We start from the raw sequence: 23831 nt of genomic DNA, 5'->3' as shown, positions 1-23831 counted from the left end.
GCAAACAGAACTTAGAAAGGGTGTTAAGGTGAAAGGTAGCTTAACCAGAGTCATGTCAATGTCAGATTGGAAAAACTAGCAGCCTTACTTCCATAAAATCATACAATGCAGGAAGGGAAGGCACAGGAAGCCACATCTCACTGCATCTTAAATGTCCTCTCTTTCCTCTTAAACGCTGTGAAGAAAATACTGCACCTTGGCCAAGAAAGAAGAGTCTAAGGAGGGCAGCAGGGATTCTCTTTAATGTAGCTTCTTGTTCATAAAAAGAAATGAAATAGAGAAACTATGATCCTTACAAAATAAAATCTCAAGGCAACCTCTTATTCTTTGAGTAAGGCAGCTCTCACCTTCTTTTCCTTTCATTAGAGCTAAGGTAATCACTCAGAAAACTTTCAGGTTGCTGATGATAATTTAAATCTAGAGATGGCAGGCTTTCCTGTTCTCCTTCTATGTGCCTGTTAGCAGCTACAAAACCAAAAAATGTAAACTTCATTGCAAAACAAGTTATTTATGATTCACATTTATAAGCATTATTCAGTAATATGCTAGTTATCAGTATCTTTCACCAGCACTAAGAATAAGGCATGTTTCTACAGCTTTGCCTTATGGAGGTCCATTTATATTCTGAACCTTAATGTCAATAGTAGAACTATAATTGCCACACTTAGAGACCTCCAGTCCAACTCTTCCCTCCCTTGTCTATTCTTCCTTAAATGTAGTTGCCAAATGAAGGGGCCTCCATTATAACCCTCCCTGCTGCTAAACACAAGTTGCAATACACAGGACATCCAGTGTGCTTGGAAGTCAACCTAAATACATGCCCTCGACATTCCGTCTTCTCTTAGTTTGACCTAAAACTCCCTCTCTGCTGCCGCTCTTTCAGGCTGTCTAGGTCGTTATGATGACAGAGACACGCAGTCTGTATTCTTCAGACTTAGAAGTACAGGAAACTATCATCAAGCAATAATAATAATATTAAGTCAACTACACTTATCACAATACCACTCATGGAGCAGGAAGCCAATAAACACATCATGAAGATATAAACGAAATAGGATTCAAAATTCTTAGTAAAAAAGCCAGGCTCCGAGACATGTTAGCTTCTGTAGATCATCATAGCCTGATGGCCAATTCTCATAGCAAAACATAAGAAAGATGTGTGAGGACAATTGAGAAAGAGCTGTCTGCGCCAATCACACCTTATTCCTTTCAAGTCGGCTTAATTCTGTGTGTTTAGATTGAAACATTATTCAGAATACTCCTAAATTCAACCTGAATCTATGGGATCACTGGAGCTTTAAATGATTTTTCTCTCTTCAATCAGAAATGGTGTTATCTTTCAAACATACTTCCCCTGCTCCTCCTGCCCAAACATGCAAATACTACGTGGAGTCTGAAATAGTCATACACAAAGGCACGTGGGGAGTGGCAAGTTACAGATAGTGAAGAATGAGAGATACTGTGGGACAGCTTTATGCCTGTGATCCCCTAAAGTAGAATTCATTTCAATATGTTATTCGCCAGTTACCTCTGATTAAAGAAAAATATAATACCCCATACTCTACCTGCTACCCTGACAGCCTTTTATTTGATATGACCACAGAAGCACCAGTCTGAGCTTCCTGTTTTATATTTGGAATAATAAATAATTTCTAGAGTGTGGAGACCACCCTAACCTTTTGGAGAAATCATTGCCAGGCACCATACAACAATTTAGGATGGATGGCATTAGAGCAATCTAATTTCAGTGCCTTGCTTTCTTTATACTTTAGCTCCCTAGGGCATATTTTGCGTTTATTTCCTGCAAATAACAGAGTATATGTTTTACTTCTCCACAGTTATTTTACATCAAACTCATTCCCAGTGAACAGCTTCAATCTTGTCCAACACTCCTTGTCAGGAGCTTTGAAAATGCCCCATTTCAGGGAGAAACTGTTTGGGAATCATTGACAATGCTGTCAGAACTTTTAGTTTTCAATGTGAGTGCTGCTCAAGTCAGAGGTGAAGATAAATCTCTGGTTCATCATGATTTAATCTCGCTTTCTTTGATGAACAACAAACACAGCCAATGAACGGGTTGGTCATGGCTCTCCCTCTACATATGTGTAAACAGATGCGCACACACACATATATACACTAAGAAAGGAGCATGCAAAGAGAGAGAAGGAGTAATGGGCAGTTTATCAACTAATAACTGAGAGCCTTCTAAGTGCCAAGCATGAGCAAGAAAGACATAAGATAATTGCACAACTTAATGCATGGCTTTATATGATTCTGTATTTTTGTTTTTATGGCTTCCTTTTTTTTTTTTTTTTTTTTTTTTAGAGACAGCAACTTGCTATGTTGCTCACTGGTCTCGAATTCCTAGACTCAAGCAATTTCCCCACCTTAGCCTCCTGAGTAGCTGGGACTACAAGTGTGTGCCACCACACCCTGCCAAATTTTATATAATTCTGACACATCCTGTTCTTTAGGGCAAGGGTTGTATTCTTTTTCTTTCCTCAGGACTCACATGTCTAGTTTATGAATTCTTACAGAAAAGTTAATTGGTAAATATGGCTGATTGACTCATTATCTTCCAGTTATCAACTGGAAGAATTAAATCATACATAGGCATCCACACATTGACACGCATACACATTTGAACCAAGGTCCTTACCATGTCCTAAAACACTGACCAATGAAGATTTAGAGAATTAGAAATTTAAAAAAAAAAACTTTCAATTACGGCTGCCATTGAGGGCTATTTTGATGAAGTAAAATATGTTTTGCAATGAAGATTTTAAGGAAGTAATTGCTCTAGGGGAGAATAAGACAATATTAATCAACTAGAAATGAATTTCAGTTTTGTGTCTAAGCTACTAGAGGGGTCAGTTAGCTAGAATGCTAGAATCAGACTAGTCCTATTACAGATTTTATTTATGGGATGAAATGCTTGATTTGAGAGGTTGGTTAGCTCCACCCTAGAGAGACATCTGTCTAGACTATAATGTCCCTGACTCAGTGCTGACCTGTTGTTTGATAAACACTTACAGATCCAACAGATACTCTTCCCTCTTAGCAGCCAACAGATCACTACCTGCTTCAGTGCACTACCTAATTCTCATTGCTTAGAAATCCGAGTAGAAATTGACCTTGTCTACCACCCACTTAGGTCTTAGGCAGCAACTCTGAAAACTAATCCATAGAAAAGATATCATTTTAAAAGTGATCTGGGCTGGATACTTTAAGCATCATGTCAAAACATCATGAAAATCTCCTCTCTTCCAGCTAAAAGGAGGAAAAATATATGTGAGAATTCGTTATACTGACATAGCCCTGGAACTGAAGTTTGTATTCAAAAGAGTAACTCCACAACGACCCCTCATCATTGCTCACCAGAAAGTAACACTATAGCAAGGGCTATGGAGTGTTCATTAGGTCAGTTACTGATGAGATGTCGTTTCACTAAATTATCTAAATTATCAAACTAGTACATAAACCATGCTTAGGTATAAACATGGGGCCCTGGTCTGTCATGCCAGAGAATTTTTTCAGTGCTTTCTTATCATGCCTAGGAAATATACTCCAAAGGGGCTTAAAGCCTGGGGACTACCCAAACCTTTCAGGCAAATATAGTTATCAGCTCTAACAGGGAATCAAAGGAAGCATTCAATCCATGCTGAGATGAAGACTGCAAAATCTAATCTCAGCATTGGTTCTGGTTTGCTGTGTAAATCAAGTGGACTAGTGGAGCCGCAGTGTTTGCAGGTCTGATGAGGGGACAGTAAACATCATAAAATGAATCTGATGGGAAGTAACTGTGTAAAAATGAAACATTTAAATGATGGAAAATACACAAACACACACTTACTACTCACCTGTATTTGGCATTACTAAGCGCCCCCCTAAATGGCCAAAGACACCAGTTGTCCTCAGTTCTGTCCTTGTGGGGAGTGATGACAGATTTTGGATGTAGGGCGTTTTGTTTCTGGGATGCATTGTACTAAAGCTGTGGTTGTTTCCATGGGGAAAAGTTCTGGAATGATTCTTGCCGTGGTACTCAGCTCTCTCAGACACTCCCAGGGAAACCATGAATGAGCTCTGGACTTTGACTTTGATGTCCGACAAAGGGTTAAAGAGTGAGGACTCTGTCATGAGCTCCTTGTCCAGAGGGTCCTGCAGACAGATGGGTCCGCTGTATGTCCGGCTAACTGTCAGATCTGGCTGCATGGCGGAATTCAGGAGCAGGGAGTTACCTGGTAAAAGAAAATTGATCTGTCACTCAGAAACTAAAAGGCATCTCAGTTACCCCTGTACTTCTGCCTCTACAAACTGCGCAACAGCCTGCATAGGTGCCAGCAGTTCCAATCCAAGCTAGCTCTTCAGGACCACCCTGCCAGGTTGGGTGCTAGTGAATAGAACTTTTGAATCAAGAGCCCTGGCTTCCACAGTCCATTCTCTAAATGCCACTGACCCAAATCTTTCACTTTCCAGAGATCTTTCCACGCTATCTTTTCAAAACAAGTATTTCTGGCACTCTCTCTGGCAATGAACTCAGGTATTATTGTTTATGTGATTATTTCAACTGGCAAAGAGAAGCTAAAATAACAAAAAACAGGGGGGGGAGAGATGTTTTGCAGTCGAGTTTTGAGCAAAAATAACATCTGTTCATTTTAAATGGCAAGAGATGACACAGCGTGGTGACTAGGTAGTGCTGTTTATAACAGAAGCTACATTGGTTCCAGTGCATTTCATACGGAATTCTGTGCAGATTCTGGAGCTGGGGAGGAAATGATGTGTCCCCAGAGCCAAAGGGTCAGGGCACCTCATGAATCGCACCACATCTGAGTAGCCAATTTGCTCTAGTAACTCATATGTCACTCTGTGAGGGAAAGAATGCACCACCCAGAGACAGTGAGAAGCTTAGATTCTACATAGGGAGCAGCTTAGAATGGTTTCCTTTCTGTCTCAAAGGGAAAAAAGTATATATAATATCTTTGCAAAAACATGAGAAATTGGGCTTTGTCATCTGCTGGGGCTCGCCGATTTTTTCCAAGCCAAATATTAAAAAGAAATGCTGTGATATTTTCTTGTGATGAAGTAATCTCATTTATTAGTAAATAACAAAATAACCCTCAGTCCCAAGCTTCACACCCATATCAGTCCGTCAATATGACATCTCAAATTGAAACCCAAACCATATTAAACAGTTTTCCTTTGGGGCCTGACAAAAATGTTTAAAGTATGATCTTTTTGAAAATGTTGCAATTCTTGGCCATATTGTATTAGCCTCTATTGTTTTTCCATTTTCATAATTTGCAGCAACGCCAGTAGGAAATCTATCACCCTGACTTTTCCTATCTCTTGTTGTGATGCTCTAAGAATCCAGAATCACAGAGGAAAATATACAAATTGGATGAAATAAATAATGCTATAGAGCTAAAAGATCCTTGATTATTATTTTTTTCCATGCATGAGTGCGTTGTATCAAGACCCAGGTACCATCAGGCAGCTGTGCTTTCTAGCAGGTCTGCACTGAGTTCTTCAGGTGACCACTTTGCTCCTGTTTATGGTCTTCCCAGGAAAGAAGCAGGACCAAAACCCATCTTAGATTAGAAAAGAGTTTTTAGAACAGGAGGTTCCGCGGAGACCTCAAAAGCCATATGCCTCAGTCACCTGGCTCTTTTATCTCAAGCCCTAGCCTCTGAAGTTTAATTTTTGGCTATGCTTAGAAGATCTGCCTAGCCTAAGTGACACAAGGAAGCAAAAATATTTCCTAGAGTGAGACAGCACTTGAGCGGGAATTGCCTGATTCTGGACATATGTACATATGATAGCATCCACGGTCAGAGAAAATTGGCTGCCAGCTTGACTGAATTCTGACCAGCGACAGTCACCCACTGCTGGTCACCCCAATCTTCTCTTTGGAAATCCTTTTTCAAGTCCCTGGTCTGTTCTGTGTATGGCATTCTATTTAAAAGGCTCAGTGTTCACCTTGCCGGGGCACTGGATGTATTGCTCAAAAACGGATCTCTCTAAGACAGTGGAGGTGAAAACCACATGATATCAGCATGAGGCAGATCACCATAATAAATGCAGGGAGAGTGGCATTTACCAAAGGATTTTTCTTGTATCATTAGTTCTGTGATATTCTTGGCCAAAAATGAAAATTAAAAAAAATGGTCAGATAAATTTGGTAAGACTAATATTGTCTTAGAGATTCACAATACACATAAGTTGTGTTTAAGTGTAGGCAAGTCAGCACTCCCCAGACAGGTGTAGGCCAGGGATCCACCCCTCTCACCTGCTGCCTGGTGCTCCACGGAACACGCTGGCAACCTGTACTAGGGTAAGAGGAAGCAACCAGCTTCTAGAACTCCTCGCTGCATTTGTGAGCACTTTCCATATGCCGAGGGCTTACCCATGTTATTCCAGGTGATTTCATCCTCAGAAGAACACTTTGAGGTGAATGTTACTAACCCCATTTTATAGCTGTAAAACTTGAGACTCAAGAGGATAACAGACTAATTGATAGCAGTTTTAGACTAAAATCTAACTTCAAAGCCTATGGACTTATGCACAAAACTGTCTCTCACACTAATATAGCTCATCTATTTTCAAGTGTTATGGTCTAAAGTACTGACATTTTATTATTTGATGAAAATATGTTTCTAGTTTTTTAGGTAGTATAAAAATCAGTCTTGACCAGACCCAGTAGCTCATTCCTATAATCCCAGCACTTTCAGAGGCTGAAGTGGGAGGATCGTTGAGGCCAGGAGTTCGAGACCCTGTCTCTATAAAAAATAAAAATAAAACAAAAACTTAGCTTGGTGTGGTGGCATGTGCCTGTAGTCCCAGCTGCTGAGGTGGGAGGATCACTTAAGCCCATGGGTGGGAGGCTTCTGTGAGCTATGATTGCACCACTGCACTCCAGCTTGAGTAACACCACTTAAAAAATCAGTTCTATATTTGGATTTATTTCCAATTAACTACATATACTAAACTATATGTCCAAATGTAGGGGATGTGTCTCTTTTGAGGCCTAACTCTGAGGTGCCCAGAAGTGAATGGCAAGAGGGAAGGTACTCATCTCTCTGGCCATCTCTCAATTTTTTCCAGCATGCCTGTGTTTCCACTTCAGAAGCCTGTCTACTCAATCACTGCCTTGCACTGAGACTTCTGGTTCCGCGCTGTAGGCACCACTGATGCACAATAAACAGAAATAAAGGTGACGATATTGACGACGAGGGTCAAGGTAGAAAACTTCATCCTCTGAAAACAGACGGTTTCATGTTTTTCTAAAATGAAAGCCGTGTATGTTTCATCCCCACCTTGCAATAAGGAATAGATTTGGTTCCTATAACAGAATTAAATGACTCTGTTTTGAAAATGAGTATTGCTACAGTTTGACATGATAGATTTTCCTTCCCCCACAACTAAAGATTGCTTGGACTTGGCAACAGCTGAGAGTCGTTTAGGCTGGAATTTCATTTTTTTCCCCTGGCTAGCTGACCCATCATCTATTCTCTAAAATCTGTTTACTTATTTAAAATAGAAATAACAAAATTACTCCACTTCATAAATAGGGTAATAAATATACCTGGGAGGTTGTAATATAGGTGTTAGTCCTCAGTCTTGAATAATCAATACTTTGGTTAACTAAATTAAATATACATCCTCAAAAGGACTTTTTTAAAAAGAAGGATAATTTGAAATAAAATAACTCATTACGCTGACCCTATATCAAAAATGGAAATGCCTCATTGAAAATGTTGCTGATAATAAACCGAGATCCTCTTGTCCTTGTGGCAGACAAGGACCTAAGCAGACCACTTAACCCAGCCTGGTCTGTTCATGTGTGAAGACAATTTGGTAGCGGCTCCCAGTGCCAAGAGCTACCTTCACACGGGGCCCAGGAGAAGGCTGGGGTCCAGTGTGAGCGTAGTCTATGGCACTGAGGACGAGGTGTGGAGGGACCTACGCCGCTGACCTTGACGGACTGTTTTGAAGTTGAAGGTCTGGAAGCCACCTGTCAATGCAGAAGAGTCAATGACGTCCACGCCATAGTCACTCTGGCTCCGTCTATAAAGGGTGACACCAATGACCAGGACAGCAACGGCCACGACGGCAGCACCCAAGCCTGAGTACAAAGCAATGTCGCTGGCATTCTCAATGCCTGAAAGACACAAGAGAAATCGTAAGTGACCAGCATGGGCACAAAGCCAAAGAACCACTCGGGGATACAAAAGGAAATGCTATTGGATTTTTGGAGCTACTGCTCAGAGAAAATGACAGATGTACAGTGAACACAAGTTGTACTCACTTTCACACAATAATTGTGTTTCTAAAATGCCTTGTATAAATCAAAAGAATGCTAGGCAAATATCTTAACTGCATTAAGGTAGCTTAGCATGTAATAGACTCTTGAAGAGAATCAATTTTGCAAAGAAAATAATGTTTTTTTCTAGTAAGAGCAGACAGCTCCTTAGTTTAGGATGTCATGTTTACCTGCAAAACGCTTTTTACACTTTTACCAGAGCGAGGGCAGACCCACACACAGTGATAAAATATGGGTGATCTGCTCTGCTTATGTGAAACCTGGGGCACATGCATTTGCAGAGAGCAGTTTAGGGCAAGGAGATAACATAAAGTCTATGAGTTGAGAGAAAGACCAGAGTTCACAAATATGAATTTTAGCTTTGGTACAAATCATTCAGATTAAAAGTACACTGACAACATCAGTTTAGGGCATACAGTCATTATGAGAGAATTTTATTGTGGGATATGAAGGTCTTGGTCCCAGGTGCTGTTATGTCCATGGTAGATGTTTTCTGACACCAATTAAATGCTAGACTCTAATAATTTATTGTGGAAGAGGACGGGTCGCTAGGATGGCACATGCTGTTTCTCCCATACCTCTCCTACTCCATCCTATTGAACGCATGGGCAAAGCAAAAATAAAAGAGTTAGTTTGAATTTAGAATGTGGGTGCCTCCCCACCCCGCAAGATGTGCTGTAGCTGCTTTTCACCCTTTTTTCTAGAGGTGCGTTGGATGTGGTTATTCCTGTAGCAGATCCGTGATGGCTCCTGCAATACAGCACACGAGATTTATCTGAGATAACATAAGTCTCAAAGAGGTGTAATCTTAGAAGGTGTGTGAAAATGGAAGATGGCAAGTGCTAACTACATAGTTAATCTTCCTACAGATTATGTGGTAAGTACACTTAATGGGTCCAACAGTAATTATTCTGTCACCCCTGTGTTGGGCTTAGAGGATAAAATAAAGCCATCGTATATTTACCTTGTAATTGTGCAGCACTTACTATGCATTCACTGCACCCTAAGATGGTACTTATGTTATCAAATGAGTAATACTAACCACACAAGGAAAGTGAATTTATTTTCAACAAAGTTAGTGGACTGTAAAATAAGGTGCTACCAAATTAAAGAGTGAACGAGGAAATCAAGCAGAACTGGTTCAGTAATAGGGCAATAAACACATAAAAATAATTCTCAAGGGAGAACACAACCATCAAAAAAAAAACAAAAAACAGCATCTGAAAGGTCAGAGGTTTATCAAATACATTTAATAACCACAACAGCATGGTGGCCGCTGAGAAACAGGGTGTGATTTAAACTTCCATTCCAGCTTCATGATGATTCAAATGTGAGAGAGACAGGAATGGAGCCTACTTCTCCAACCACTCATAACCATGGCTGAGATGATAAACGTCAACCTCAGTTTCCACGTGTGCTTCTGTCATGTGTGACAGAAGGAGGGCAGCTATCATTCTTAAGCTCCCACCTTCCCTCTACTCAATTAAGTGCCTTGGGAATAATTATTCCCAGAGCAGACAGAGGACACAGAACACAGCAGATGCATCATGCCAGCGTATGGGAAGCAGTGAGGGAACTTTGGATTGAAACCAACTAGCATTTTCCCTCCCTTTCCTCCAGTTCCTTGGGCACTGCTGACTGATGACACTCTCACCTTAAAAGGTGTATCTGGGGAGAACGCACCTGCTCAGCAAATGAGCTAATACAGAGAAACAGCCTGGCAGTGTGCAGAATGCAGCTCCTTTGTTGCTGAGTTGACAAAGTAGAGACAAAGACATCCTCAGTTTTCCAGGTACTAAAATAGGAAGGACCAGAAGCCAGGAGGATGACCAGGGCAAGACGCCTGGGCTGGAAATTGATTTCAGTGGCAGTGAACATCCTAAGACAAAACCAAACAGCAGGAACAAGTTGTCTTTGTTCCCCTGGATTGCCATTTTGTCTTTTATGTTTCCACTCCCTCCCTACCAGGTAACCAGAATTCTCATTCTCCCTCCAGATATAGATCCTGCTTTTAGGAATAACCCTATGTATGCCTGCAGACCAAAGTATCAATGTTTGATGCAGCTCAGTGTGTTTCCTCTCCCAGGAACATCTGTAGAATCCATTTGACTTAAAGGAATAAAATACTAAATTATAGAATTTTAAAAATGAGTAGAGGAACTTCAGGGACAGGGTAGGGAAAGAAAGCCAGTGCATGGCGAGCACTGGCTCCCTAAGGCTCAACCTGACACTGGGACGGCTTGATCTACAAGCTAAGCGGCAGAGGAAAGGGATGCCTATAGAGAGATAAACAAAATAGGAATTATTTTACAGAACAATTTGTCCTGGGAATTATAAAATTCAGCTTACAATAATTTCACTAATTCAACAAACATTTATTGAGGGGCAGGAAGGAGGATGCATGGATGAATTAACATGTGGCCCATATTCTCAGTCATTTCTGGTCTAAAGGTGGTAAGGACAAGGTAGTGATGAGATCTGGGTACTTCAAGTGCAGCCACAGAGGTATACACAAGTCTTCAAAGCCACATTTTACACTTCAGGAGATAGAACCAGACTTTACCCACAGCTCACATTCTTCTACAGTTGGGTCACTGTGCTTCTTTCTTCTTTCTTTTCTTTTTTACCCTTCTCTCTTTGATCTACCTGGTTGTACTTCACCTCTTTCTTTTTCCTCTTCCCACCCACACCTCCATCCCACTGTTTTCTGATCTTTCTTTCCAAGAGTACACAGTGGCTTTCTTTGTAAAGATTTCTGTGTGTTTACAAAAGTTGAAGTGATTCTCTTTCATGTGTTCAGTACTGGCCCCAAGGTGTAGTTCTAGATTTTTTTGCCCTGGCTTCATGAGAGAAGGGAGAAAGTCGTGTGTGTGTAAGCACATGTGCACTTAAGTGGTGCCCCTGAAGAATCATCACATGCACACAAGAACACACTCAACTCCCTAAAGAACCTTGGAAGCCTCCGCCCCTCATTGCTGGGAGAATTGCTCCAGCAACAGGACCGCAAGGTGCAGTCACTTCCGAGGGACTGGCAACTTTTCCCATGACCATTCCTGTGCTCAGCCTTTCAGCCCTTTATTGCATTGTCATTCATCCCAAGTGCAATTGTAATTGATATCTCTGCTAGATGGACACTTGCTAACAAAAGGCCGTATGTAGTGGTCAGTGTAATATATACCCCCCCCCACCCCTACTCCACTAGGCATCTAGACCCTAGCCCTCTGCATCTACCCATCAGTTAGGGTACCCAGTGCAAGGTCCTCCTTTCCCATGAAGGTGATCCTGTCCTGGCCAATCCAGCCAGTGCTGCCGCCCTATGGTCTTCTGAACAACTTGTATCACTTGTACTTCCCAGATCTCATTTTGGGTTGTGTTTTTTATTGTTAATTTTCCAAACGCCAGTGAGTTGCTTTGTTTTCCCTAACTGCCTTAAACTCTTCAAAAGCTACAATATCTCTATAACTTCCCAGGGAAACTTGCCAATCATCATGAACAGCTATTGATTGCCTGCCTGGCCTCCAACTGTGAGAAGAGAAATATCAAAGAAACCACAGTCTTAGGCTGATTTTAGAACCCCTGCTGCCAGGACTCTCTTTTCATTTACATTTACACATATGTTTATACCTATCCGGTCTCTCAAGTACAGTGTGGCTGGTTTGTTTGCTCAAAGTGATTTTGAACAAAAGCCCTGACAGAGCGGACTATTCTGTCTTTTTGTGGGCACAGGATACCTTCCCTTTTCTGTTTCATAAACGAAGCTTTACATATCAATGTGTACTAATGTCTTTCCTGTTTTCTTCATCCCTATTTTCCTCTCTCCCAGAGTCACAAAAGCTTCAGGCAAAGCTTGGGAGGACTCACCAGGTGGTAGAAAAAATTACTGTCTACAATCTACAGGTATTAAAAAAAAAAAACAAACCCAAACCCCACAAACAATGCAGAGCACTGACTGTGAAATCTCTTGTATTCCAAATTAGTCAGAAACTACTGAGGAATGTGCTCATGGCTGGAAGGGACACAGAGCATCTGCAGAGAAGGCTGAAAAGATTAATCGAGAGCTGGAAACTAGGACCCTGGAGAGGAAATGTTTATGGGTTCATTTGGCCTGAAGAAAAGGGAGCCTTAAAGTGACTTCCTGGTGATCTTGAATACATAAAACGTTGTTATAAGGAGAGAAGAGGACTACTGTCTGGGTAGGTGCTCAGTGACCATTCATTTATGATGAAGCTAGTAACCAACTCTTCACCATCTTTAACAAGAACTGCAAAAGAGGACATGACCTTTTATTATAGCAATTGGGACTCTGGTTAGATATTACAATGACCTTTTCTACAATGAGGGTTGTTAAAAACCTGAATTGTATTTCTGGGGAAGATTGTGAAATCTCCTTTCAGAAAGTCTCTAAAAGAAAGCACGACTTTACAGTACTCTCCAGTTATTTTATTTTAGTTTTTTGGCCAAAGCTGGGGAGAAGGACTAAATGACCTTTCAAAGACCCTTTGAACTTCACAGTTCAGGGAATGGGTATTAACAAGGTGGATGGCTTTATGCATGATAATCGTATCCAGTCATTTATTGTCACCAATGTGCCCAAAGGACTCTATAGAAGGGCTTTTCAGTTGATTTTCCTCCTTTTCTTTACATAACTCCCCTCTAAAAGATGTATTAATGCCAGCCACTTACTAATGGAAATTTAACTCAATGCTCATGTTACGACCTTAACTATATACCAGATTAGAATCTATGTTGCAGGATTTGGATAAGTGACTGAGAATTAACATAGGAGCTTAGCGAGTACCTTTCCAAACATATGATATTCTGTTTTATCTCCCACTGGATATTGCAGAATGCCATTGCTCCCATTTCAGAAAAACAAACATACTTGAATTGGTATATATGTAAGAGGAAGTGAATTACTAAGGAATCCATACGATAAATACAGCACATCCTGAGAAGGGTAAGACAAACAGAAAACGAGGCGGCCAGCCATGGAGATGGAATCCCATAGAAGGCCAGGTAACAGACACCCCGGGAAGCACCCTCAGCACAGGAGGTAGTGTTGATACAAAGTGCCCTGCCAAAATATTTAATTGCATGCCGAAATATGATGAAACAGAAGTTATTGTTAAAGTTGTTTATATGTGCTGTCATCAAGAAGCAAACTTTTTTTCCTTTAATTTAATGCGTCAGAAAATAGCTTTTAAATGGTTAGCCATGGCCAACCATGCTAAGCAATTTCAATTATATTTGCAATTTTTAGAATCTCGTAACATCTCTGACTTTCCAATTTCCCAACCTCGAAAATCTCAATTTGCTATTGTAGTTGTTTCACTGTTGTAATTAATGACAATAGCAGCTATATCTTAAAAAGCACTTAGAAGGCACTGTTCTAGGACTTTACATTTATTAACTCATTTTATTCTTCCAACAACCTTCTAAAAATATCTTCATTGAGATGTGTAAACTGAGGTGAGAGAATATTACTTGCCTTTCTCAAAGCCTCATGATTGGTAAGTAGCAGAACTGGGACTCAATCCCATGCAGTCTGGCTCCAGAATCAATGCTTTTGGTCACTCTCCATCCAGTTGTTGACCTCTGTCTTCCTGATCACACTGTGTGACTACCTCTCAGGAAACACAGTAACTCAGTAACTGAGCACTAACCTTATGCTGACTTCTCTTTCTCTAAGAACTACACAGATGATCACATTCTCATCCTCATAAATAAAATCTATGAGGTAGGTATTATATATTAATATCTTATTTTACTGATGATGACACGGTGTCAAGTAAGTTAGTAACTTGGAAAATGGCAAAGTCAGGCTTTGAACACATGTCCGTCTTCACTCCCAAGCTGCTTATGACAAGGTGTCTCTTCCTTGCGTCTCCTCTCTGCTCTCTCCATTACTGGCACCTGGGTTAACTTGCCCTGCTGGAGGAAGTCACTATAGCACGGGCATCATCAAAAACTGATGCTATGCAACCTCACCCAGGCTTTCCTTGCACCTCAATAATTATTATATTCACATTCTATGGCCAAATTGTGCTTTCCTTACAACAGCTGCTCTGAACTTTGTTCCTTTCCTTCAAGACCCCTACTCCTTACCTGCCGTCTTTCTTGTTGAAAACATGGAGACCATCCTATGTGAGTTCACTCCCCTGCAACTCAAAATTCCTCTGTTCCTTCATCCAATTTTCTTTTTCTTTTTCTTTTTTCTTTTTTTTTTCTGTTCCCTGAAGAGCTGCCCCGTGAAGACCTGGCCTCATTCATTATTCTCTTTTGGTCTTGCATCTTCAGATTTTTCCTCCACAGCTGGGCCTTGCCCCCTGCCTACAAACACAGTCTAGTCTCTCTAATCACCTCTCCCCAAATCCTTCCCTCAACTTACTCTCTCACAAACTTCTCAAACATGCTGCCTTTTTAACATCTACTGATTTCTTAGCTGTTTGTCTACAAGAACTTTAAGCATTTTTTCACATTAAATATTTCTTAATACTTGTTCCATAATCTCCCCAATCAGTTAACACTGTACTATTAACATAAAAAGGAACAAATAGAAGTAATACATATGTAAGATTAGAAAATGTTCTAGGAAGTATAAAAAGGTACATATACTATGCAAAAAGCAAGCTTGTCTTCCAACTACCACTTCTCCAAAAGTAGTAACTGTTGATAGTACCTTGTGTGCCCTTTCAGAAAAAAAAATATGTAAATGTCCTCCATTTATTTTTCTTTTCCTTTCTCTACGCTAAAGGCTCTATATTATATTTCCTTTACTATACTTTCCTTTAAGAAAATGTACACTATCTTATCAATCACTTATCAGAACATAATATGCCTACTTCATTCTTTTTTTGTTTGTTTGTTTTTTTGAGACAGAGTTTTGCTCTTGTTGCCCAGGGTAGAGTGCAATAGCACAATCTTGGCACACCGCAACTTCCACCTCCTGGGTTCAAGTGATTCTCCTGCCTCAGCCTCCCGAGTAGCTGGAATTACAATCATGTGCCACCACGCTCGGCTAATTTTGTATTTTTAGTCGAGACTGGGCTTCTCCGTGTTGGTCAGGCTGGTCTCAAACTCCCGACCTCAGGTGGTCTGCCAGCCTCAGCCTCCCAAAGTGCTGGGATTACAGGCGTGAGCCACTGCGCCTGGCCGGCTTCATTCCTTTTTCATTTGCCTAGCCCATACTCGGGTTGCATGATCACTTATTTAACTACCCACTACTGCTACATCATTTGATTGTTTCCATACCCTGTAAAGTCTGTATTTGCCTAAACCACTGTTCTCTTGAAGGTCGTTTGCAACTGCATCAACTGTAACATTCTTCATCTTATTCTTTACCACTGCTCTGCAGCAATAGACAAGAATAGCAAACTTCCTCTTAGAAAAAAACTGCCCCTTAAATTTGATTCTCTTGAAGTTTGACCTGTTCTGTACTGATTGTTTAGTAACTACCCTTCATTCTCCTGGTTCTAAATAGGCAGGCTTTAAAATTCAGTTCTTGGCCCTTTTTCCTTTCTCTGTTCTCATCTAATTGGATAATCACTCACATACAGACAGTGCCAACGATTTCCTTGATCCTGAACAGTCTCAGATTAACATCTCCTGCCTCATCTTCTCTCTGAAGATCTGATGCCATATTTCCTTCCTGCTCGCTGGGCAAAACCACCTGCATCTTGTGCTCACATCTCACATTTGTCATCTGATTTACAGATTCATCATTATCACTCATACTTACCTCTTCAAATATTTTCTTCTCTTGAATTCTCTTTTCTGGTAATGACACCACCAGGGACATGGCTCGAGATCAGAGAGTCATCTCTGAATCTGTTTCCATTCACTCCCTCCTCAAACCATTCTCATATTTGAGTGATTGTGTCTAGTGCCTCTCCCATCTCAATTTCAAAAGGAGACATCCCAGTGGATATCCACATGGACCAGTCCCCTCCACTCACACCCCCAGTCTTTGATTACTTTGAACCATTTTACCTGTGGATGACTTCCCAAACCCTGTTCTAGTACAGTCACCCCGACACCTTTCATGACTCTGCAGGATGGACTGGATCCACTCCGGGTGGACTTCTTTCACTGCTCAAGACACTTCACGCTCTGTTCACGCTACAATTCAATGCTGTTTACCCACTTCTCATCTACATGAACCCTATTCTTTGGTCAAACCTGACTACTCATTTTTTTCAAGTAGACCATGTACTTTTGCAGACTTTTATTTTTGGCTCCGACTTTTCACCCTCACTGAGAGGCTCTCTCCTTCAATATCTGCTTCAATTCTAACCATCCTTCCAAGGTTGGCAACAAAGGTCGTCTATTTTATAAAATATTTTTGATAGTGCCCATTCAGACATGTTTACAGCTCCTTTTAGTAAGCTTGCCAGATTGAACAAATAAAAGTTTGACACACAGTTAACTTTAAATTTCAGATAAAAAATGAGTAGCTTTAGCACAAGTATTTCCCATGTGATATGTGGGGCATATTTATCCTAAACATTTATTTGATGTTTCTTTGAAAATTGAATGTAATTGGGGGGACATTTTTGAACTGTAAAAGAACTATGCTTTTGCCCATCAGATGGGGAGACAAAATTGAAACAGAAGACAGAGTCAAAAAGAGCAGAATTTGAACTCCAGCCCTAGAAAAAACTACTTCACTTCATGTCTTATTCTGAAAACTGAAGATATAAACTCTACAAATTTTTAGTTACTGAGAGGTAGAGAGATTCAGCTTGTAGATTCACATTTTTAACAAGCACCCAAGTTATTCTGGTGCTAAAGAACATACTATTAGTAGTTTATCACTTACTTGTGTCCGTGCTTATGTCTGAGGTATTTAGTTAACAAAATCCCATCATGTCCATTAAGGGCAGAGTCAGCAAAATCATTGAAAATGGTAGTAAGAAAAGATATATACTTATGCTGGAATAAACATTAGATCATAAAAAATAGAAAATAGTAAAAAAAAATACAAATGTTGCACATATATATGGGTTGAATTGGTTCACAGTAGGAATGATTCTGAAGGATGAAGCAAGTCAGGCAATTTTCGGAAAGTGCTATATTTCTGTAATTGAAAATGATCAGCAGGAGATGAGGAAAAATGGACAAAATACGAAAAAAAATAGTTTGAGACAGTGGTTAGAGCATCAGCATCAATGCCAGTAGCCTAATGTTAGCTTAGGAGAGCCTAGAAATCTTTTGAGAATTGAAAGGTATGACCAAAGACGCAGACAGTTTTGTGGATTCAAGATCCTAATCAAGTCTCCATAGCCTAAAAGAGCATGCCAAGTTGCCAGTGCAGCCCCCACATCCTCTGAGGAATTCTGTACCCGGTGAAGATCATAAAGAATACGGATCAACATGATCTCACTCTGAATGAACCCAGTGCATTTTGGGGAAAGGTGCAGAATGGAATTTTCTTCAGTGAGAAGAGCATACTTACTTTTCAGACTTTAAGGATGCATTCAGGCCATTGTTTGGTGGAAATGATTTCAAGACGCGTGCATTATGGGCTTTAACCTAGTGTCTGGCACAGAGTAGATGATTATTACAAGAAGTTTCCTTACTTACTTTTCTCAAATCACTTATCTTCTTTCTGCCTTGTATTAAAATCATAGGGAAGATACATTTCTTGTTTCAAGGAGCCAAGATTATTTGTATGGGACAATTGTACAATAAATGTCTTCTACATGAATGAATAAAATTGACTATATTGAAGCAAAATCTTGATTTTCTTTCTTTTTGAAATGGAGTCTCGCTCTGTCGTCCAGGCTGGAGTGCAGTGGCGCAATGTCGACTCAATGTAACCTCTGCCTCCTGGGTTCAAGCGATTCTTCTGCCTCAGCCTCCCGAGTAGCTGGGACAGCAGGCACCTGCCACCACACCTAGCTAATTTTTATATTTTTAGTAGAGACGGGGTTTCACCATATTGACCAGGCTGGTCTCGAACTCCTGACCTTGTGATCCACCCACCTTGGCCTCCCAAAGTGCTAGGATTACAGGCATGGCCGATTTTCTTTTACTTTAACACTAAAAGGTCCAGTGAGAAGTTAGCAGGAAGAATGAAAACCACAGCACAACAAATATTAATTGAATATCTACATGCTAGACTCTGGTAAATTCAACAGGTGTAATGATGAATAAAACTCTATACTATATGTCAGATGGCAGGGACTATGTCTATCAGATAGGGAATCCAGACCAGAATAAAGGCAATGAAAATATAGAACAAAAACAGGATAGTTTGATACCTAGGCAACTTACAAGAGCAACTAACTCACACTTAGGGTGGGAGGGTGAAGGCCTTGCAGACATGAAATCTAAGTTGAAAACTGAAGGAAGAATAAGTTAAGCAGGTTAAGTGTTAGGATGAGGGAAAGAGACTTAGTCAGAAGTAACAGAACACATAAGGGAAACTATAGGCCAACATGAGCACCAGGCATTCAAACTGAGGGGCTTTGTTTTGCTGAGGAATACAGCAATGGTGAGAGGGTAGGAAGGAAAATATTTAACGGTAATAAAGAAAAGAAAGCTGGGGCCAGCGCGGTGGCTCATGTCTGTAATCCCAGCACTTTGGGAGGTCGAGGCAGGCGGATCAACTGAGGTCAGGAGTTCAAGACGGGCCTGGCCAACGTGGTGAAACCCCGTCTTTATTAAAAATACAAAAATTAGCCAGGCGTGGTGGCAGACACCTGTAATCTCAGCTACTCGGGAGGCTGAGGCAGGAGAATCGCTTGAACCCGGGAGGCAGAGGTTGCAGTGAGCCAAGATCGCACCACTGCACTTCAGCCCAGGTGACAGGGCAAGACTTGGTCTCAAAAAAAAAAAAAACAGAAAGCTGGGACCAGATCATACACATGTTAAGTGCTCTAGACTTCCTTTTAAGAATAATGCTGAGCTACTGAAGAGGCTTAAACAGGAATGTAATGTGATCAGGATTTGTTTTAGATAGATCAGACAAACTGATGCAGGGCAAGACTGGCTACAAAGAGGCAACTCTAGAAATCCTGGTGTGGGAATGAAGATGGCCTGAATTTTTAGACTTTTCTTCTGGGACACCATTTTCCTTTCATTTGGTTTTTCTCTTACTCCTTGGGCTGTTACTTTTCTTTCTTCTCTGTAGTGACTTCTGACCTCCTCTACATCTAAATGTTAATGTCCATCAGGTTCTGTCCTCAGGTCTTTTCTCTTCTCTATTCACGCCATTATCTAGTGATCTCATCCAACCTAAGGGCTTTAAATATCATCCGGACACTGACAAGCCCCAAATTTATGGTACCAGCCTGCACTTATCTGACTTCTAGACTGTCTGGCCAACGTCAACTGTCTACTGAACCTCTCCATTTAAATGTTTAATAGGTATCTCAAACTTAGCATTTATAACACTGAACTCCTCCTGATTCTCCCTCCAGTTTTGCTATGCCAAGTTTTCCCCATACCAGTAATGGCCAACTCCGTTCTTCCAGTTGCATAGCCAAAGTTTTGGAATCATCCATAACATTTTGCTTTCTCTTGTACGCTACACCCAAAACATCAGAAAATCCTTTTGACTCTGACATCAAAAGACATCCAGAATATGACCCATTTTTACAATTCCTCTTGCTACATAGCTGGCTCAAGCCACAATCACCTCAGAGCTAGATTAAGAGCCTAGGTATTGTAACAGATTATTGTTATAATAGGTCATTGTGATAGATCTCCTTGCTTCTGCCCTGGTTCCCTATAGGTTTACACTCAACACAGCAGTTAAGAGCTTTTCCTTGAATATATTAGGTCGTATCACTCTGAATAAAAACCCTGAATAGTTTCCCAGCTTCCTCAGAGTGAAAGTCAAAGTCCTTACAGTGGCCTATAACAAACTCAAACTATAACAAAACAAAGTTTTCTTCCCTCACCTCGCTTCTCTGACCTTAGCCATTACTATTCTCCACTTCTCATTCTGTTGCAGACATCCTGGTCTCCTTTTGGCCCTCAGAGACTCCAACCAAACTCCCACCTCATAGCATTTGTGTCCTGCTGTTCCCTTTGCCTTGACTGCTCATCCCCAAGCTACCCAGAATGTTTGTTTCCTTGTTTTTCTCCCCTCAGATCTATTCTTAAACATAACTTATTTTATTTTATTTTGTTTTATTTTTGAGACAGTCTTGCTCTGTTGCCCAGGCTGGAGTGCAGTGGTACAATCTCGGCTCACTGCAACCTCCACTTCCTGGGTTCAAGTGATTCTCTTGCCTCAGCCTCCTGAGTAGCTGGGGTTACAGGTGCACACCATCAAGCCTGGCTAATATTTGTATTTTTAGTAGAGGTGAGGTTTCACCATGTTGACCAGGCTGGTCTTGAACTCCTCACCTCAAGTGACCTACCTGTCTAGGCCTCCCCAAATGCTGGGATTACAGGACTGACCCACCACGTCCGGCTACATAACTTTATTATAGAAACCCCTGGACACTTTACATCAAAAAGCATCACTCACTCTAACCCTGTCAGAGCCCCCCACCCTGCTCTGCTTCTCTTCATAACACTTACTACCATTCAGCACTGTGAATTATCTGGTTTATTCCTGTCCTTCCTCACTAACACATGAGCTTGATAGAAGGAGAAGCTGTTATGTGTTTTGCTCAGTGTTGATTCTCCACCACCCAGAACACCTCCTAGCATAAGGTCAGCACTCAGTAAGTTGCTGAAGGAAGGAAGGGATGGGTTTGAGCAGAGTGGAGACGGAGATCAGCTGATGAACTTGAGATCTAGTAGGTGGCAGAATAGTCAGATCGTGATGAATTGTTGGGTATTGAGCAGGAAAAGGGAGATGAAGGAAATAATAGGGCTCTTGGAGGCTCTCCAAGTTTCTGCCCTACACACTGAGTTGATGGTATACTGTTCCCTGAAATAGAGAAGATGGGAAAAGGATTTGATTAAGGACAGGGACAGAGAAGGATAATTTCAACTTTGAGGAAGTTGAGATTAAGGTTATTGGGACATATTCAACTGAAGATATCCTGGAGGTAGCTGGCTCTAGAACTATTAACTGAGTTTGTGCTGAACACTCATCTCTGTTAGGTACAAAACTGCATGGAAAGGAGATGAAGAGAGACTGTATAGTATTGAGTTATTTTCCAGGGAAAAGCTAAATCCTTTTCACCCCTTCAGGTGAACTTACCAAACCAGCTGCTACTCAGAAGCTCACAGCCTTTCAGAAAAAGGTATTCTCCAAGCCTCCAAGGAGTCTTATTGTCTCAATGCAACCATTTTTCAGTTTGACTCTGGGGGTGCGTGTTTGCCATTCAGAACCTACTATATTTTATTGCACCTCCTGACATTGTTACACAACATTTATTGAAAGCACATTTGATGGTAATGAAGTTTCTATTAACTATGATTAAATCTCATAAAGCACCTGAAGATAATTTAAGATGTGCAGAAGCAGAAAATGAAACATTCGGTTTAGTACATTAGGAAACGTAATTGATTAAATTATCTCATTTACAATAAGTGCTTTCATGAGCTATGCAGTGCACATATTTTCCCCAGTTTGTCATTATGATTTGCCAACAGATATCTTAAGACTTCACTTTCTTTTTACACCTCCCCACAACTCTAAGCTCGTGCCTCTGCCCGCCTGCTCATGGAGCACTCTGTGCAGAGCTCTGAGTGATGTTTTCTATCCGCCAGGCCTTATGGAAGATCATGTGTATGGCTATATATAGGCACAGGTTGTTTCTCAATTATCTTCATAATTGACTTTGATTTTGCATCAGTGATGATTCATGTAGTCTCACACTAAGCCCCTGTTTCACTGAACAACTGCAGCCTGAATTTCTATAATGCACTCCTAACCATGCAGCTTATAGAACCCCGATTGGATTCCTCTGGGAGACATTTGCAATCACATTGATTCTCTAAGGTCTTATTTTTAGAGAAATCACAAATTAAAACAGTTTAAGCGATTCCGTTGCAGTATCCAGCAATTAAGCATGGTGCTCAGGAGCGAGAACCCCAAGCAAAAACTAATTCTGAAGTCCCTAAGGACTGGAAATGGCTTCTGTGGGGTTTATGGCTGGAAGTACAGATGTAACCAAATTAGAATAGGACAGGACTCACAAACTAAGTGTGAAATTAATTTTAAAAACACATACATGCATTTCTAAGTAACTCTCACATTGGCCACCCCATGGATACCTATGATCTTTTTTGTGCTATATGACAGAATCAGTGGACAGCATGCACCATGTGGCTGGGAGCAAGGTAAGAGTCCACTTACTCCACCTGTCATCCTGAGGGTCCTGACACAAGCACAGGCCAAATATTCAGTGATCTGTTTATTTCTCTCTCCCTCAATGCCCATACACATGAACACACATATACACAGCCAGGTGCCCCCAAATTCGAGTCTTCCCATTAATTCAAAATCAAACATGCATGATGTCAGAGGACCAATACTTAAGTAGAAATGATTTTTTTTTAATGGGCAGCAGACAACAGGGACATAAGTTTAAATGTTTATTTTTGCTGTTTTCCCAAATTCTTAGACTTTGCAAGTAATGATATCTTTGTATCTCCAGCCTTCCTGAAGCAACATAAGGAAATAGGAACAGAATGGCTTTACTGGATTTTTCCCTCGTGTCTTGTGACCCCTGTCCCAAGTTACCTATTTCTGTCTATCCTCACAGGGTCTTAATTCTCTCAAAGAAGTTAGCTCATAATAGCTATTAACTCTTCCAAGCTCTTTGAATTTTAATACCCTAGGATTTAAAAGATCAAAAGTCATTCAGTTAATACTAGAATGAGAGATGCTAGGCAGGGACGTCTTTGACAAGCTTTACAAACCAAACCAGCCAGGCAGTTGTCTAATCTCCTACTAATGAGAGCTGTATTAATGTTGCCCCAGTATCTTGAAGTTTCCCTAGTGTCCTTTACGTATTTCTGATGTATGAGAATGACTTGGGGAACATATTAACACATAGATTCTTAGGAGCTCCTCAACCAGGAATTCAAATGTATTTGTCCTGTTCTGAGGTGGTGCATATTTAATTTAATAAGCTCTGGCCACACTCTGAGATTCTGATGCATGCGGATTCTGATCCACCTTGTGAGAAACATTTTTCTAAGATCATGGTTCTCAGCCCCACCTGCACCTTGGAGTCACCTGAGGAGCTTTGAAAAATAAAGATACCTGGGTCCTGAAAACCCTCCACCTTAAATTCTGATAGCCTTGATACAGCCTGGAAATTGGGAATTTTAAAAGGCCTACAGGTGATACTAAAGAGCATAAGGTCAAATGCCATACTGCTAGCCATTCCAGCCATCTCCTCTCTCCAGCTCTGCAGGAAGCATAAAATGAAGACAATGCAAAGGACTCTCCCATAAGCAAGCCTGGGTACAATGAGCCTAAGCCAGTACCAACACCCCAATCCTCAGCTCGTAATTATTTCACCATGGAGTTCTGGATCCTAATCTGCCCAGCTGCCATGGATTCCACGGGAGGTAAGATGCTAGGTGGAGAGAC

The 23831-nt window shown here is 40.9% G+C and overlaps 1 protein-coding gene across 6 annotated transcripts in view; it reads right to left on the bottom strand.

The window, feature by feature from the left end:
• UNC5D (unc-5 netrin receptor D) overlaps positions 1 to 23831 on the bottom strand; it is a 552460-nt gene that overhangs the window by 65747 nt on the left and 462882 nt on the right. For 4 of the 6 annotated variants that reach the window (XM_002818989.5, XM_054561425.2, XM_054561427.2 and 1 more), the window contains 2 exons: positions 7973 to 8158; positions 3861 to 4238 (listed from right to left, as the gene is read on the bottom strand). In XM_002818989.5, the coding sequence (XP_002819035.1) occupies positions 3861 to 4238; positions 7973 to 8158 (564 nt within the window). The remainder of the gene's footprint in view (positions 1 to 3860; positions 4239 to 7972; positions 8159 to 23831) is intronic. The other 2 variants (XM_054561426.2, XM_054561429.2) reach the window with 1 other exon arrangement.

Source organism: Pongo abelii, chromosome 7 (assembly GCF_028885655.2).
Source record: "Pongo abelii isolate AG06213 chromosome 7, NHGRI_mPonAbe1-v2.0_pri, whole genome shotgun sequence".
Lineage (NCBI taxonomy): Eukaryota > Metazoa > Chordata > Mammalia > Primates > Hominidae > Pongo > Pongo abelii.
Note: the sequence above shows the minus strand (reverse complement) of the source record. Positions and strands in the feature narration are given on the sequence as shown.